The sequence below is a fragment of the Manis pentadactyla genome, chromosome 2 (genome assembly GCF_030020395.1).
Source record: "Manis pentadactyla isolate mManPen7 chromosome 2, mManPen7.hap1, whole genome shotgun sequence".
In the NCBI taxonomy this organism is placed as follows: Eukaryota; Metazoa; Chordata; class Mammalia; order Pholidota; family Manidae; genus Manis; species Manis pentadactyla.
In genome coordinates this window covers 141,277,155-141,294,269 of record NC_080020.1, presented here as the reverse complement: position 1 = coordinate 141,294,269, position 17,115 = coordinate 141,277,155, and the positions used below count along the sequence as shown (strand labels likewise).

The window sequence follows — 17,115 nt, the reverse complement described above, 5'->3', positions numbered from 1 at the left end:
CCAGCCCTGTCTCTGCACCCAGTTGGGGGGATGCCCCAACACCCAGTGTGTTGGCAGAGAGCTGGGGGGAGGGCTGCTGCCCGCCCCTCCTGCATGTGCAGGTGTGGCTGTGGGTTGTCTCGGGGAGCCAGTGTCCAGCACAGCCAGGCAGCGCTCGCTACATCCTCTGGGCCCCTGCGCGGGATCTGCCAGCAGTGCTGCGAGGGGGCGGGGGCAGCTCACCTGTGCAGCGGGCGTCTGCGCAGGGAGGGGCGGGCCGTCCCTGCCACGGCCTGGAGGGTCGGCGGGTGCCTCTGCAGATAAGGCATTAACAGTCTCGGGCTCGCCCTCCGGATCTGCTGACACTTCCTTTCGGCCAGGCCCTTGGGGTGAGGTGCCAAAGGTTCCCTATAAAGTGCTAGGGCTCCTGCTGTGGCCACTTGCCCTCCGGGACTCACCACCAGCCACACGGGGCCCCGCCCAGCGACCACCATGCCAAGGCTCACGCTGCCCAACCCGGGCCTGGAGGACCGGATCCCGTCTCTGGACCAGCTGGGGGGCATCGAGAAGGAGGAGGCCAGCTCGCGGCCCAAGTGGGACAACAAGGCTCAGTACATGCTCACCTGTGTGGGCTTCTGTGTGGGCCTGGGCAACGTGTGGCGCTTCCCCTACCTGTGCCAGAGCCATGGCGGAGGTGAGCTGGGTGGCCATGGGGGCTGTGTGGGCCGGGCGAGGCCGGCGGGCGTCCGCAGCAGCCCAGCCCCAGGGGCGGGCAGTGCCCGAGGCCAGGGGCAGAGGGCAGGGCCAGCTGGGCTGGAGGGCAGCTCAGGCACCCACATGTCGCAGCTTGTGCCCCAAGAGGCTGGTGAGTGTACACCCATGTTTTGGGGAGCTTCCAGAGAACAGCTGTGACCTGGGCGTGGGGGACCTCTGGGGGAGCCCCTCCGGAGTGTGGAAGGTTCTGGTATGAGGGGCAGTAAGCGGGCCTGCGGTGCATCTGGCCTGTGGGCACTCACGTGGTCCTGACTCCACAGGCAGGCAGTGGTCCCCTGATGGACAGAGGAGGGGCTCGGATAGCAGCAGGTGACCCACGGGGGGCACTCAGGCAGGGTCTTGACCCATGAGCAGGGCACTCCTGCTGGGACCCCCCTTCCACCCCTGAGGCCTCCGAGGGTCTTGCCATGCCCAGGGGTCTCCTCCCTGGACCGGGCTGCTGCTCCGCAGCTGCAGAGCACTGGGGTGCCGGCTCTGAGTCCCCGTGGCCCCGTCCTCCACACACCTTCCCGGCATGCACAGGCTGCATGGGTGGAGGTCACACTCCAGGTCCCCCTCACCCCCACGCGTCCAGGCCACTGTCTCCAGGAGCCCCCAACCCTGAGTAGGGGGCTGCATTTAGCGCAGGAGGAGGTGTGGGCAGGTGGAGGGCTCCTGAACAGACAGGATGCTCTGGGACGCTCCAGGCTCGGGGTGTCTCCTTAAAGATGATGTTCTGGTGACATGAGCTGGTGGGGTTCTTTCCTTTCTAACTGAAGTACCTGCAGACTGTCACCTGGTGTCCTTGGGGAAAGCAAAGTGGGGCTCCTGAGTCAGTCTCAGCAACCCCGCATTGCCCTGGACCTGCACTGCAGAAGGTCTGGGAGGGTGTGTCTTACACGCTTCAGCCCTGCCTGAGCTCTGGATCGTGTGGGGAGCAGGACGGGACCCCAGGAGCCCCCTGTGAGGTGGAGGGTCCCCAGCAGCACAGTCGCCAACAGCCAACAGTCCCCAGGTCCCACTTGCCAGCTGCCCCCAGCCAGGCTGGGTGGCCCCTTCCCTCTGACACTTCCTGGTGGTGTCCCTCCAGGGCCACCCTCGGGGAGGGTCCCAGCCATGCCCTACACCTGGGGCACCTGCTTAGTTCCCGTGGGCGCCCAGCACACAGGAAGGCTTCCTCCCAACAGCCGGGGAGGAACGACCACATCCCCTGGCTGGGGCTCTGGGAGGGCGTGGGGTCTGGGGCCCCTCGGGATGGATCCACTGTATGGGTGGGGCCAGAGGCTTGTCCGCAGAGCCCCAGAGGAATGCCTGGGCGCTCTCACTGTGGGCCTGAGGGGGCCACCTGGGAGCACCACCTCCAGACACCACAGGCAGGACTCTCCCCACAGAGGCCTAGACCCCGGGGGTGCCGTGTGGCTGCCCCGCCCTGTCCGCAGAGCTCAGGGTCCCTGTTCCCTCTGCTGCAGGCCAGCGGGTGGCTGGCCCTCCCATCCTGGGTGAGGCTGCTGCCCCCATCTTTGTCCACTCTGGGCCCCCCAGTCTCCTCTGCAGGGCCCCACTAGCATTGGGGTACCCTCTGTGTGCCCCCTCTCTTGGCTGTGCTCCCCCCAGAGGGCTTCCACTGCCCTCACCCTCAGAGCCCCAGAGACCGTCACTGAGGATGCTGACATGGCGGCCTGCGGCTGGCTGGTGAGCCCTCACGGTGACGTGTCCCACCCACAGCCGCAGCTCAGGGGGAGGGGCACAGTTCTGTGCCTTGAAGGAAAGTGACAGATTTGAGGGTCCTCGCGGCCTTTCAAGCTGACAATCAGTTGTGGTTTGGTGAAAATGGAATTTGCTTCCAATTATTTCTAGGAGTTTTGGATAAATTGGAAAGTAAAACAAATGATCGTTCACTTTATGTTTAACTTTCTATCATGGAAAAAGATTAAATACAGAAAAGCAGAGGAAACTGAAGACTTATGCAGGCGCCGTAGATTCAGCCATCAGCACCACCTTGCTGTCCTGTCCGCGGTGGGGAGGGGTGCAGTGTGCACGCACACCCAGAGGCCATGTCTGCCATGCGGCTTTGACTGACCATGCCAGGGGTCCCGCATCCTGGGTCACCCTGGTTGGTCCCTGGGCATCCTGGTGTCCAGGAGCAAGCACTTCCCAGGCGGGCTTTGCCATCTGCTGTGTCCCTGGGCCTCTCCCATGGCAGCCATGCTGGCGTTGGGGTCTGTGCTTACCTGCAGTCTAACAAGGAGGTCCGAGCCCCAGGGGGCAGATGTGCTCACACTGCACAACCCGTGGGGTGGGCACAAATCACCCAGCGCCCTGGCCCCAAGGGGCCTCTCGGCCACACAGCAGTAGCAGCACTGGGCATGGGGTAGGAGAAAACGGGGTGGGGTGGGGATGGCCTGGAATGGGCAGTGCCTCGGGATTTCCCCAGCCCCATGTGAGCAGAACGCCTTGGCTGTCTAGGGGCAGGGGAGGCCCGGGGCAGGCTGCGCTGGGAGGAGGCAGCCTGGTGGGCAGGGCGGGGGCTGGGCTCTCCCTCTGCCTTCCCTCCCGCTACCCCGTCACAGCCCCGTGACCAGCTCCCTGGGCTTGCAGGCTGCCCTCACCCTACCCACGTCTAGGGTGGGCTCCAATCTGGGGCTCCTCAGCCATCCCTCGGCAGCGGTGACACAGATCTGGCCACCAGGGGTTACTTCTGGGAGCCCCACCAGGCTGGTAAGCCCCTCACACACTGCCCCCCACCAGCCTGCTCATCACAGTATTAATCAGGCCAACCAGCCGGCCCACGGATGGGGCCACGAGCGCACTCTGTCCTCCCCAGGCCGAGAGGGGTGCTTGCATTTAGATCTTGGGCCCTGCCCATCCTGCCCTCCCAGCTCACCCACATCTCCAGGGAGGTGCCCCACATGTGGGGACCCCACCTCCTTACCCAGCCTCTGTGCACACCCACCCCAGAGTGCAGCCACAATGAGGGTTCAGCCTATTTGGGGGGACCGTTCAGGGCCTGGGGATGGCCCCAGGGGGCAGTCCTAGGCCAGGAGGGCAGAGCAGGGCCCCTGGCATGGGGCCCAGGCTGGTCCTATTTCTGGGGTCCCCACCTGGACCCTGGCGAGCTGCCTCCTGCCCCAGGCCTCCTCTGCCAGAGGCTGTGTGCTTTCCTGTCCCTGGAGTGGGTAGACCAGGTGCCTTTCCTGTTGTGTGCTGACTGGGATCCCCCAGACTGGACAACAGGGCTGACAGCACTGAACCTGGGTGGCCGGCAGGCCAGACCCAGGGAGGGCAGCTGCTCCCAGCACTGCCCCGTCCCCTCAAGAGGCGGCTCTGCAGCAGCCCAGTGCTGCCCAAGGGAGTGTGTCGCATGACAGATCTGCTTTGGGTGGTACATCTGGACTGGAGGCCAGCAGAGCCGGCAGGGGAGGCCCTGGGCAAGGGGAGAGCAGAGATGCTCCTCTGGCCACAGGGGACAGAAGGGGACTGGGAGGCGGGGACCCCAGCCCCTGCGTGGGCGCCTGGGGGAGGCCCTCGGCCCCTCGCGCCCACAGAGACACCCGGTTTGCTGGTCCGTGCGCATCGGTGGCACACACCCATGGGGGCTGCTGGGCGTCGTTTCCACGGCCTCTGCCCGGAGCCTACCCGGAGCGCCGCTCTTGAGGCCCTGACCTGGCAGGAGACCTGCCGCTCCCTCGAGCCTCCTCTCCTGGCCCCTGGGGGGAAGCAGGTGAATTCCTGAAACAAGGGCACCCGTGCTTCTGCGGATGGGTGCTCCCCTCGCTCCGCCCGCCCCCTCTGCCTCTGTGCGTCAGGGGAGGGAAGGGCGCGTGCTCGTGGCTCCCAGGCAGCCCAGGGAGGCCGTCTCTGAGGACCTTTGGAACCATGCGGGCGCCTGCCTGGCAATTAGGTGCTCTCCTTCCTTCCAGGGACCTGCCCCCCTCCTCCTTGCCTCCCCCTTCAGGAGGAAGGAGCAGCGGCTGTCTGGTTCCCCTTGGAAAGAGCATTGCTTGACTCCCTTGAGAGAGCTCAGAACATGCCGTTCCCTGGAAGGAGCGGGGCTGAGTGCCTGCTCCACGCCGGATGCCGCCTGGCCTGTGGGTGCCAGGAGACAGGTCCCACCCCACCCCCCAACATGAGGACGTGGGGGGCTCCCTGCCTCCCCGTAGGCCTGGGGCTGGCCCAGGCCTGCCTTTGGGGGTGGGATGGGTGTGTGCCGGCCTGCCTACCCTTCTCCCGGTTCACTGACTGTGCCTGCTGGTAGCTGAGCCTGGTGCCGGGGGACCCATATGCCTCTGTCCCACATGGAAGAGGCCACTCTGTCCCTACCACAGCTTCACCCTCTCTGATGCCCACCCCATGAGCAGGTGCCCCTGGGCCGCCGCGCTTCCTGACCATGAGCCTGGGGCCCAGGCAGCTCCTACTCCCCCCCCAGGGCCCCCCAGGGTTTCCTCTGCTGGCATTGGGTCACTACTCTCTGCTTTGTCCTCCTGGTCCCTTACTGTTAATGTCCCCCAGGTGTGGTCCACAGTCCCTGCTTTCTGAGAATTCCTCACCTTCAGGCTGAGTGGGTCCTGGCGCCCCAGGTTGGGAGGGAGGCCTGCATGGGGGTCGTCCCAGTGGGGGGACTGAGGACAGTCCATGGGTGGCAGGAGGCACTGCTGGGCCCCAGGAGCCTGTCCACCCAGCAGGACAAGGCGGAGGACAGAGAGAGAAGGCCTAGGAGTCAGCCCAGGAGCGGAGGGGACAGGGGCTGGTGGAATTGGCCAGCCCAGAGGGGCTGTGTACCTGACCCCTACTGGCTCTGCCCTGCGGCCCCAGGTCTCTGTCTGTCACACTCACATGCACACACATTCCAACGCATCCATATGTGCACATGCACACCCATGCACTTGCATACACGGACATGCCTGTACACACACTGCCACCCCACCGAGGACTCTGGCTCAGGGTCTGACACCTGCCCTGACCAGAAGACCAGTCTGGGGAGGCACTGGGTGAGGTGAGGCAGGAGTGAGCAGTGGCAGGGGAACCAACAGGAGTGTCGGGCAAAGGCAGAGGATAGGGAGGGTGCTGGTTCAGCCGGGGCGGCAAGGCGGTGGGGGTGCACACGGGCATTGCTGGGTGCAGGTCCGTGCGAGCTCAGGGCGAGGCAGCCCCAGATGCAGCAGGTGCATGGCTGACCCCCACATGGCGGGGGTGCAGGAGGTGTCCCTGCCCAGCACTGTGCCACAGGGCAGTGGTGCTGCCCGGAACAGCACCTGCTTGTCTCTGTGATGCCGCCCTTGGTCAGGAGATGGCTGCGTCACCGCCCCCTCCCCACCAGGGGCCTTCATGATCCCGTTCCTCATCCTGCTGGTGCTGGAGGGCATCCCGCTGCTGTACCTGGAGTTTGCAATTGGGCAGAGGCTGCGCAAGGGCAGCGTGGGCGTCTGGAGCGCCATCCACCCTGCCCTGAAGGGCGTAGGTGCGTGTCTGCCTGGCCTGGGAGTCCTTCTGGGGCCTCCCCACTCTCTTGTCACCAGCTGCTTCTGGGTAAAGGCAAGTCCCAGGATTCAACCCCCGAGGCCTTTGCAAACCCTTCCTTAGAATCTCACAGGCAGGAAGGCTGCAGAGTCCAGGTCAGGACCACTGCTGGCCACCCCTGACACCCACCGGAGTCCCAGGGTGCCTCGGGAATGGGGCATGGACATGGGGCAGCCCACCAACCCCCACGCCCCGCCCAGTGCTGCCTGCCTGCTCTTTGGGATTCCTTTGTCCACTCAGAATCTGTGAGAAGGCCCCCGCAGAGTGACTGACCCCCAGCGCTGACCTCCCCGGGCACTGAGCCCCCACAGCGCTGGCCCCCACGGTGACAGCCCTGTCCCCCAGGCATCGCGTCCATGTTTGTGTCCTTCATGGTGGGCCTCTACTACAACACCATCATCGCCTGGGTTATGTGGTACTTCTTCAACTCCTTCCAGGACCCGCTGCCCTGGAGCGACTGCCCGCTCAATGCCAACCGGACAGGTGAGCCCACGGCGCGCCTCTGCACATGCAGATTGATGGTCCCCGAACAATCACCCCATATTTCCTAAAAATCCGGAGGGCTGCAGCTGAGGTCTGGCCAATCCCAGAGCCAGTTTGAGGAAACGGCCTTTAGAAAATCACGGTGTGGAAGAGCTCTAAGAGCCCCAGGCAGGCCCTTAGGGAGGAGAGGGGCAGGGGCAGGGGCCCTCCCGCACAGCGCCCTGCCCAGCCCAGAGACCCAGTCTCCAGCCTTGTGGTGAGGAATCCCGTGTGGGGTCCTGGCCACCAGCCAGGAGTGTGCGGCACTTTCCGGAGAAGGCTGCTCACAGGTGGTGTCCTGGTGCTCCACACCTTTCCCCCTTCTTCTCCAGAGTCCCCTGGTTGGCAGGGTCCCCAGCCCTCCCCACGTGGTCCTTCAGGGACCCCCAAAGGGGGGAGAGCAAGAAGTACAGACCGCCTGCCTGTGGGGGCTGGGGTCGCGCTCAGCCCTGCAGCTGTGTGCACACCTGAGCCCAGGCAAGACCTGTGTGTTTTGCCAGCAGAGGGTCCGCAAGGCAGGCAGTGGCCAGTGAGGCTTAGGGCACAGATCTCTCCAGATGCCTGTGGGGGCCTGCAAGGTGCCCCTCAGGTCAGAGGACAGGCCTACCCCATGGCCTCCCTTTGGACCTATTCAGGGGATGGGGTGAAGGTCTTCCAGGATTGGACTGCTTCCCCCTTAGCAAGCTCACTGTGGTTCCATGAGCCTGAGGGGCAACGAGGACCCTGGTGGGGCGGGGACAGCATGTGAGGTCAGAGTGGCTGGCACAGTCTGCAGCTGGGGAGCCCCAGAAACTGGCCACCTGCATGGCTGAGTGTCTAGCCCAGGGCGCTGACTCCCGGCTAAGCCTAGCATGGGGGCAAGAGGGAGAAGGCAGGCAGTCCAGGCCTGGGGCACACCACATATGTGCATGTGTATGCTCGAATGTATGCATATGTGCATGCACCTGCGTGTACATGGACCTACATGCAAGTGTGCACACATGTATGCACGTGTCTGCACACCAGTGTGCTCGTGCGCCTCTGTGTGGACACACATGTATCTACGTGCAATGCATGTAGGCACGCAAGGTACACTGCATGCGCATGTGTCTGTGTGCCTGTTGTGCACATGTGCACACAGGTGTGTGAGTGTGCACGTGTCCCTGCGGTGGTACCTGCAGCGTGGGCCCTGGGTTTCCCCTACCTCCGGGCCTCAGCTCGCACTGTGGCCACACTGTGTGCGTGCGCCCTCCCCAGGCTATGTGGAAGAGTGTGCCCTCAGCTCCTCCGTGGACTACTTCTGGTACCGGGAGACCCTCAACATCTCCACGTCCATCAGCGACTCAGGCTCCGTGCAGTGGTGGGTCCTGCTCAGCCTGACCTGCGCCTGGAGCGTGCTCTACGTGTGTACCATACGCGGCATCGAGACCACCGGGAAGGTGCGTGGCTTGTGGGTGCTCGCCTGAGCTGCCGCACTTCACTCAGCTCTGAGGGGCACGGCCCTGCATGCCCTCTGCTCAGGGGTCCTCTGCTGCCCCAGGCTTTGCTGATTGCCTGGGGGCTCGGGCTGGCCTGGTGGCTCTCAAACACGCTTGCTAAAAAGCAGTGCTGGTGATGATAGTAAGTCGCCCACAATATCTATACAACTGGAGGGGCTAAACTGTAATCACAATTGCAGACAGAGTGGTGGGAGCCCAGGAGGGAGGCCCCAGCTTCCTGTGGGAGGAGGGGCCAGGAGTGTGGCAAGCAGCCCTTCCCTCTCTGGCCTGGCTCCCTGCCCCCGCCCCTTCCCACACCTGCCCCTCCCCCAGGCTGTGTACATCACCTCCACGCTGCCCTACGTCGTCCTGACCATCTTCCTCATCCGTGGCCTGACGCTGAAGGGTGCCACCAATGGCATCGTCTTCCTCTTCACGCCCAACGTGAGTCTCGACTGTCAGTCTGGGGCCCACACCTGTGGGGAGAGGCCTCGCTGGGCCAGACGCTCCCTGGGCCCCAGGCTGCCCTCAGCCGGTCCTTGGCCCCAGTCGCATGCGTAGTGCTGGGCCTTTGAGGGTGGCTGCCTGAGGCTCGCTATGGCTCCATGTGGACAGGTGGCCATGGCACTGTGTCACCTGCCAGCCCCCAGTGCCCTGCCAGGCTGAGGGCCTCTGTCTGGCCACAGGTCACAGAGCTGGCCAACCCGGTAACCTGGCTGGACGCGGGCGCCCAGGTCTTCTACTCGTTCTCGCTGGCCTTCGGGGGCCTCATTTCCTTCTCCAGCTACAACTCTGTGCAGTAAGTGTGGAGGTGGGAGGGCCATGGGCCGGGCCAGCCGCTGGCCCCCCAGACGTTCCCTGGTGGGATTCTGCTGCAGGGATGAAAAGCAGGGAAAGATGTGGGGACGTTCCCTGGATGGGGTGCCCTCACCATGGGCACAGGCTGCGATTCAGGAGCGAGGCCCATCTGCGGGTCAGCCCCTACTTGCTGCCTCAATGTGGCCGCAGCGACCCTGGCACTCTCCCTACGTCCACTGGCCTGTCTCCCCTTGGCATCCAGGTCCCCAGATGCACAGGCCCCTGCAGTCCACCCCACACCAACACCCACAGGGAGAGGGCCCTCCCTCAAGGCCCAGACCCCCAGAGCACAGGTCACCTCCACAGGCATCAGTGGAGCACCTGCTGTGTGCCCCGCCAGGTGGCTCAAACACATGTGGGGTACAGACACTGGAGATGGGGCAGCAGATGCTCAGGGTAGGGTGAGGGGCCTGGGGCCCACAGGAGCAGTGGTGACTGGCCGCCCACGGGGGGCTGCAGCCCAGGAGCTGGACGGGAGGAGCCAAGGGTGAGTGTGGTGGCGGCCTGGCCACCATATGCTCGCCCACATCAGGCGGACTTCGGCTGCCCCGCCTCTCGGGCCCTGACTTCCCCACACCTGCACTAACGCCTGTTACCATCTGCAATAGACTCTGGCCACTCTGGTGGGTGCGGCGTGTGTCCACCATACATCTGCTGCAGGTTGTTCCGCATTTCTAAGGACCGCGGACGAGGCTTCTGACGGAGGTGGCCATCAGGGTGGTGTTATAGCATCAGCAGGCGGGAGGGGCGCGGTGGGGGGGGCTCAGGAGGCCAGGGGCTGTGTTCTGGACCTGTGGAGCTGTGGAAGGCTTTGGCATGCAGGCGGTGATGTGGACTCTCAGCCAGGAGGAGATGGGCCCCCTGGGGTGGGCCCCGGGAGGCGGAGGCGGGTACAGGCTGGTGGTGCAAGGCCTGGGGAGCAAGCCGGGCAGGCTCTGGACGCGGGGCCCCAGCCCTGGCTTTGGGGGCCGAAGATGCCCAAGGAGGACCTCCAGGGCTTGCAGGGCTGTGGGCAGGTGACGCTGCGAACGGGATGAATGGCAGGGCGCCGTAGCCGGGGCTTGGGGACACATGCTGGTGCTGGCAGACGTCCAGCCGCTGCGCCCTCCTCCCCACTGAGTGCACAGGGCCTGCGTGACCAGAGGCTGCTGTCACCCACAGCAACAACTGTGAGATGGACTCGGTCATCGTGTCCATCATCAACGGCTTCACGTCTGTGTACGCGGCCACCGTGGTCTACTCTATCATCGGCTTCCGTGCCACTGAGCGCTATGACAGCTGCTTCAGCACGTAAGTGCCGTGCCTGGCCTCCGAGGAGCCTGTCAGGCAGGTGGCTGCCCGGGCCGTCAGCCCTGCTCTCTTTCCAGGAACATCCTGACGCTCATCAACGGGTTTGACCTTCCCGAAGGCAACGTGACGCAGGACAACTTTGCAGAAATGCAGCAGTGGTGCAACACCACGGACCCCGTGGCCTACGCAAAGCTGAGGTTCCAGACCTGTGACATGAACTCCTTCCTGTCTGAGGTGCGTCCCTGGGGTGGCACCCACCTCGGGGCAGGGAGCCAAGGACACCTCCGGGGCAGACGCTGGGCTTCCCCCAGGGCCCAGCATGGGCCCTGGGACTTGTCTGGGCCACCAGCATCTGATGGGCCCCACGACCCCGTGTCTGTGGCCCTGTGGTGCTGAGGCAGGGGCCCGGGGGCTGCCACGGGCTTGGCCTCCTCCAGTGCCTCTTGTCAATGGTCTGTTTTTAATCTAACACATATACAGATGTCAGTCACTGTCACTGCGCTCTTGACATCCCTTGGCAGCCATAGCACCTGTTATTGGACTGAAGGGTGTTTCTCGGCTGCTGTGGGTAACCTAGGATCGCCTCCAGCAGCTGCTCCAAGCACCAAGTCCAGCGATTAGTGATGTTTACATACCGTGGTGCTTTCTAGACTAACTTTCACTGATTTTAGTCTCGTAGTTTTCTTACTTGGAGCCACCCCGATACCTGGGGGCTGGCTGACTGTTCTTGGCCTGGTGCGGCTTCTTCAGGGCCGGTGGTGACTGACCACATGGGAGCGAGGCATGCATGCAGGGGGCCCCGTGGCAGAGCAGAAGCCACCCGAGGGCTCTCAGCCCCTGGGCCAGGTGGGTGGTGGGGGGCCTCGGGGCGCAGGTGCCCTGGGTGATGCATCCTCCCCCCCGCAGGGCGTGGAGGGCACAGGGCTGGCCTTCATCGTGTTCACGGAGGCCATTACCAAGATGCCAGTGTCCCCGCTGTGGTCCGTGCTCTTCTTCATCATGCTCTTCTGCCTGGGCCTGTCGTCCATGTTCGGGAACATGGAGGGTGTGGTCGTGCCCCTGCAGGACCTCAAGCTCATGCCTGCAAAGTGGCCGAAGGAGCTGCTCACAGGTAGGGGCCTGGGCCTCCTGCGGTGCAGCCGGCACGGGGCAGGCATGGGGGTTCTGTGGCAGCAGCCCTGCCCTCCACCCCGCAGGCCTCATCTGCCTGGGGATGTACCTCATCGCCTTCATCTTCACGCTGAACTCTGGCCAGTACTGGCTGTCCCTGCTAGACAGCTATGCCGGCTCCATCCCCCTCCTCATCATCGCCTTCTGCGAGATGTTCGCTGTGGTCTACGTGTATGGCATGGACAGGTAGGAGGGAAGGAGGAGGCGATGGCCGTGGGGTCAGAATCCCCACTGTGGGGGAAGCAGGGCTTTGCTTGGGGCAGGCGGGAGGCTGGTGCCGCAGGGCCGCCCCGCTGTGCTCTTCCCTCTGTCCCCCTGGCGCCGGGGCAAGTGAGGTGGAGAAGAGAGGGACCCTGGGTGGGTACCATCCAGAGCAATCCAAGCCGCAGCCCTCTGGCTTCCAGATGCTTCCAGACCTAGTGCACAGCCCAAGCCCTGGCAGCAGAGTCAGGGGACGCGGGCTGGAGGAAGGACAGGGTGCAGAGCAGCAGACGCCTCCCTCCTGAGCGTGTGCTCGGAAGAGTTGTAACCAAGGCCCAGGGACATGTGATAGGCTAGAGGCACTGCACCACAGGGGGGTGAAGCCCTGCTGTGCCATGTACCCCAAGAAGCCCTCCTCAGCGGAGGGAGGCCAGGCAGCACAGGAGCTCCAGGGGGTCTCTGTCAGGGTTCCCAAAGCAGCCCCTGGGGGCTGGGCTGCAGGCAGAAGCCAGGCATGTGTAATGGACCTGTCTTCCCATGGGACCTCACTGTGCCCAAGGGCAGAGAGCTGGGTGTTTTATCCAAACTTGGGGGTTCGTGGTCAGGCTGGCATCTGTGGTGGGTCCTCTGGGGGCCTGGGGAGAGAGGACTCAGTAACCAGACAGCCTCAGGCAAAGAAAGGTGGGCAAACATGACCTTTCAGCTCACCCCTGGCCAAACGTTCAGGGCATCACCCCAGTGTCACAGAGTGTGGGGCCCAAGGGACCACAAACATGGTCTTGGTCGGCGCAGGACAGGCTGCATGAGAAGTGATCTGCCAGCGCCACTAACATTCAGCAGCATGCCAGTCTGTGCTCCAAGGACACACGTGCTGGACGCTTATTTGGGCAACATGACGCATGGGCAGCTGCCATGGGGACACCGTGGAGCACACGGGCAGACTCCCCATGTCATCACCCAACAGATACGGGAAGAGTGTGAGATGGAGATGTGTGGTGCTGGTGCCCATCACACAGCTGGTCGGAAGCAGATGTGTCATCATCCTCACGGGCATACATCTGTCTGAACAACAAGGACAGTGTGGCGCTCGCTTCCTGGGGTGCCGTGGGGTGCTGCCCCCAGGAGTTAAGGGGCTCTTAGCTCTGCTGGGGCCACCTGTGGATGAGGCCTAGGCATTAGCCCTTCTCCAGGGTCCCCTGGGTTCACTGGTGGTCCTGCAGAGCCCATGTGACATTTTGCAAGCTCCCTTCTGATTCTAAACACGTATTTGCACAGAAGAGTCCAGCCTGGGCAGGGCCAGAGATGGTGGGGCTGTCTGAGCTCATGGCCACTGCCTACAAAGGAGGCGGTGACGGGGGGCACTCAGAGGGCTTCCATCCCCTCACGGATAAATACTGACCCTCAAATGTGCTGACCCCCCTGAAATGTGGATCACACCCCAGAAGACCCCTGCTTTGCATAAGGGCCTTCCCAGGGCAGGCTTAGAGCGAGTCCTGCTAGGACTGGTGGCACCACAGGGCAGGGGCCAGTCCCAGAGGTGCAGTGACAGCCTGTGCTGTGCCAATGGGGCTTCTTCCTCCGGGAGGTGAGCCTTCGGCTGGAGGATGGCAGTCGTGCTGAGAGGAAGGCTGGATGTAGCACTGCAGGATGGCGTGGACAGCTTGGCCGCCGGGTGACCACCCCCTCTGGCCTCCACTCCCAGGTTCAACAGGGACATCGAGTTTATGATCGGCCACAAGCCCAACATCTTCTGGCAGGTGACCTGGAGGGTGGTGAGCCCCCTGCTCATGCTGGTCATCTTCTTGTTCTTCTTCGTGATCAAGGTCAATGAGGAGCTGATATACAGCGTCTGGGACCCCACCTACGTGAGCACCCTGGGCCTGCTGATGGGGGCGGCCAGGGCCATGTCCCCGGGAAGAGCCGTGGGGGTCTCCCTCCCTCCCCACCATGAGGGCCAGGGGTGGGAATCATGGGCCCAGGGACATTTTGCCCCGAAGGAGACCCCACTGCCTGCTGACATGCCTGCTCACCACACTCGTTCTCTCCCCAGGAGGAATTTCCCAAATCCCAGAAGGTCCCATACCCAGGCTGGGTGTATGGAGTGGTGGTCATCGTGGCTGGGGTGCCCTGCCTCGTCATCCCTGGCTTCGCCATCTACAAGCTCATCAGGAGCTGCTGCCAGAAGCCAGGGGGCCGCCAGGGGCTGGTCAGCTCTCTGTCCACAGCCTCCGTCAATGGGGACCTGAAGTACTGAGTGGCCCAGCCCGTGGCACGTGGCAGCGGGTGTTGAGGGAGGGGCAGGGCTGCACTCATGTGTATCCATGTGAGTATGAACATGTGTGCACATGCATGTGTATATACAGTGTGGGTGTACACACACATATACTGCACATGTGTGAGCCCACATGTATGTTATATTTGTGGCTGTGTGCCTATGTGTGCATGTGTTTGCATGTGTGTATGTACACACGAGTGTGTGTTTTTATGTGTGCGCACATGTGAGTGTATATGCACATGAGCGTATATATATGTGTGTGGGTGTTTGAGGCTGTTTGTACATGTATATGTGTATACATGTGGGGGTATTGGTATTTATACAAGAACATGTGTGAGTGTGTGTATGTGAGCTGTATGCATGTGTGTGTATAACTATGCATGCTGTGTACATGTGTTTGTGTACACATGTGTATGTGCATGTGCAGCTGTGTATGCATGTGTACATGCCTGCTGCCCCGCTGCACACATGCCTGCCATGCTGGCACACACTCCGCAGGAGGGCCAGAGCTGCCGCGTGGGGCGGCCCCTCCGCCACGCTCACCTGGGGACGGGAGACACCACTCTCGTGACTCCTAGGCAGCCGGCACGGTTTCCCCCCTTCCCCTCGCTGCTGAGCCCTTGGGCTAGGAGCTCCCACAGTCTCCTGCCTGGGCACTTCTACCCCATGATGAGGAGCACCCTTTTCGTGCCCCGTCTGGATGAGGCCTCAGGCCCCTGAGCCTGTGAGTTTGAAGAACCTTCGTTCCTGCCCGGCTCTGCCTGTCGCACACCTGCCGGGAGTTCCCGAGTCTTGGCAATATCAGGCTTAATGAATGCTAGCCCGTGTAAGCACTGCTGCAGCTGCCACAAATAGATGATCAGTTAAATAAAACTCAACCTGGCCTAATATAAGGCAGAGGCTCCTGTGCGTTTTCCTGAGATGACACTAACTGCGTGAATCTTTAGCCAGAAGTTGGAAAAGACGGGTTATAGGGTAACTCAGCCTCGGCACTGTGGTGAGGACAGTCCTGGAGCCTCTCAGGGAAGGTGCTGGCTCCTCTCCCACCTCCCCAGGGGCTGCTTTCTGAGGCACCCATCCTGGCCAAAGTTACTTGGCATTTGTGGTGTTCATTCCAACAAACTGCTCACCTCTGCGCCCCATGGAGAACCTGGAAGCTGAAGTTAAACTAGGCCTTCTGAGATCCTCCTGGCGGGGACGGGGGCCTCGGGCGGAGGGTGGGTCACAGAGCCGCAGTCCTTCCACACTGAGTTTGTCCTGGCCCGAGCGCCGCTGCCCTTCCCACGGAGCCCAGCCCCGCAGCCCCATCAGAACCTCCAGATACTTGGTGTGTCCAGAGGCCTCTTACACTGCTGGCCACCTGGGTGTCATGATCTTCAGGAAGTTCTGGAGGCCCCATGGGCAGCTGGCCCAGCCCTCCAGCCTGGCTGCCATGGCGTGTACACACCCAGGAAGCCCGTGGGCTCCCACGCCCCTGCCTCCACCCTCCAGGGGCTGACGGCTGCAGCAGACCTCACCTGCTCCTCTTCCCAAAGCTTTCAGACCCTCGGTGGGGAGACGCTCATTGGTGCCCAGAGGAGATGGGGTCATGCCCCGGGGACTGACCTGTCATTCGATATCACTTGATTTTGTATTCTTTGATTAATTTTTGTCTAAAAGCAGAGGACAGACAAACCACAGGGCCCTTCGCAAAGGGTCGCCTGGAACGGTGCTCTAGCTTCGGGATATTTTCTCAGAGGCTGGGAACTGTGCCCACGGAGCCCAGGGCGAGGCAGGCAGCCCACCCACCGCCCAGGGTGTCTGTGGGGCCAGAGAGGCCTTGCAAGGAGCTCCTTGCAGGGGACTCGGGCCCACGCCTTCCCTTACTCCCTCCTTTTTTTCTTTGATTTCTCTCTTTCTCACCCAAGAAGGAATCTTGTGTCCACCAGGGCTCACACTTCCCAGAACCATGTATGTGGACTTGTGGCCACATGGTTGGGAGCCATGGGGTCCAGGTGAAAATTCATGGACACAGAGCCCTGGCCTGGCCTTGTGGAAGCACCTGTGGGGGCTCCACACATGCAGGGGGGTCCACGCCCCCAGGTGCCACGGTGCCACACTGTCCTGCCTTGCTGCCGAGGGTGGCAGTGGGTGCTGGGGCAAGGGAAGACCCACCCCCAGAGAGCTGCCCAGGTCAAGAGGATGAAGCCCCTCCCACTGCAGCCATTGACCCCTGCTCCCGCCACCACCTGGGCGGCCCTCTGAGACGCAGCCCCTCACTCCCTCCAGCGCCCACCCAGGGCTAAGGTGGGCACCAGGCGCTGCGGTGGGGCCTGGCTAGGGGCAGCCTCTGTGGTGGTGCTGGACAGACCCAGAGAGAGGTCTGGGCCCCCAGGAGCTCACCTGCTCACCCTCAGAGGACGGTCATTTGGGACCAGTTCACATTCAAACTTGGAAATCTCTTTGAGGAATGAATGTGCCTTAAAAATAAACACACAAGTCACCTGCAGTCCCACCAGCACCTGCACCATGTCCACATGGAGGCCAGAGCACGGAGGTTCACCGCGTCACTTCACAGCCCCACAGGACTCGACTCTGGAGCTGCCCGGTGAGCAGTGGGCACCCTGTGTGGGAGCCCCTCTTGGAGGAACAAGTGGGACTGCTGTTCCCGCCACACCCAGCAGGTCCCTAGACAAACGGCTGAGGAAGTGAGCAGGCCCGGGGTCCCACCCTGATTCCACATTCTGGCGGGGAGGGAACCATGGTGTGGGGACAGTGAGACAGATGGGAGCGGAAGGGCAGGAGGGACCCCTGAGGCCGTCCTGACGTATGGACGTCACATCCCAGCTGAGATGCTGGAAGGTCTCTGTGTTCGCGTCAGGGGAAACTGAGCACCAGCTGTGGGTCTATGATTATCCCAGAGTCAAAGGTTACTCAGTCAGTGACTTTTATGAAAACAACCAGATGTGCCCACTCTCAGGACTGCTGGGGTGTCTCCTACAGGAGCTGGGAAGTCTCAGCTGGAAACGGTTCTCCAGCAAGGGTGGTACCTGCCCTGCCGGCTGTCTGCCCAGGGCAGGGAGTGAGGTGCAGGGTCGGAGGGTGTGGGGCTGG

General features: G+C 62.8%; 1 protein-coding gene across 1 annotated transcript; it reads left to right on the top strand.

Annotated features, from left to right (window-relative positions):
* The first annotated feature begins 331 nt into the window (after positions 1–331).
* Positions 332–14,915, top strand: SLC6A19 (solute carrier family 6 member 19). The gene is made up of 12 exons (XM_036920117.2): positions 332–673; positions 6,050–6,190; positions 6,595–6,732; positions 8,008–8,189; positions 8,562–8,672; positions 8,915–9,027; positions 10,248–10,376; positions 10,454–10,610; positions 11,283–11,487; positions 11,573–11,732; positions 13,450–13,612; positions 13,798–14,915. Exons 1-12 carry the CDS (start codon positions 472–474, stop codon positions 13,999–14,001), a joined length of 1,905 nt encoding a protein of 634 aa, XP_036776012.1. The 5' UTR covers positions 332–471; the 3' UTR covers positions 14,002–14,915.
* Positions 14,916–17,115: the final 2,200 nt, after the last annotated feature.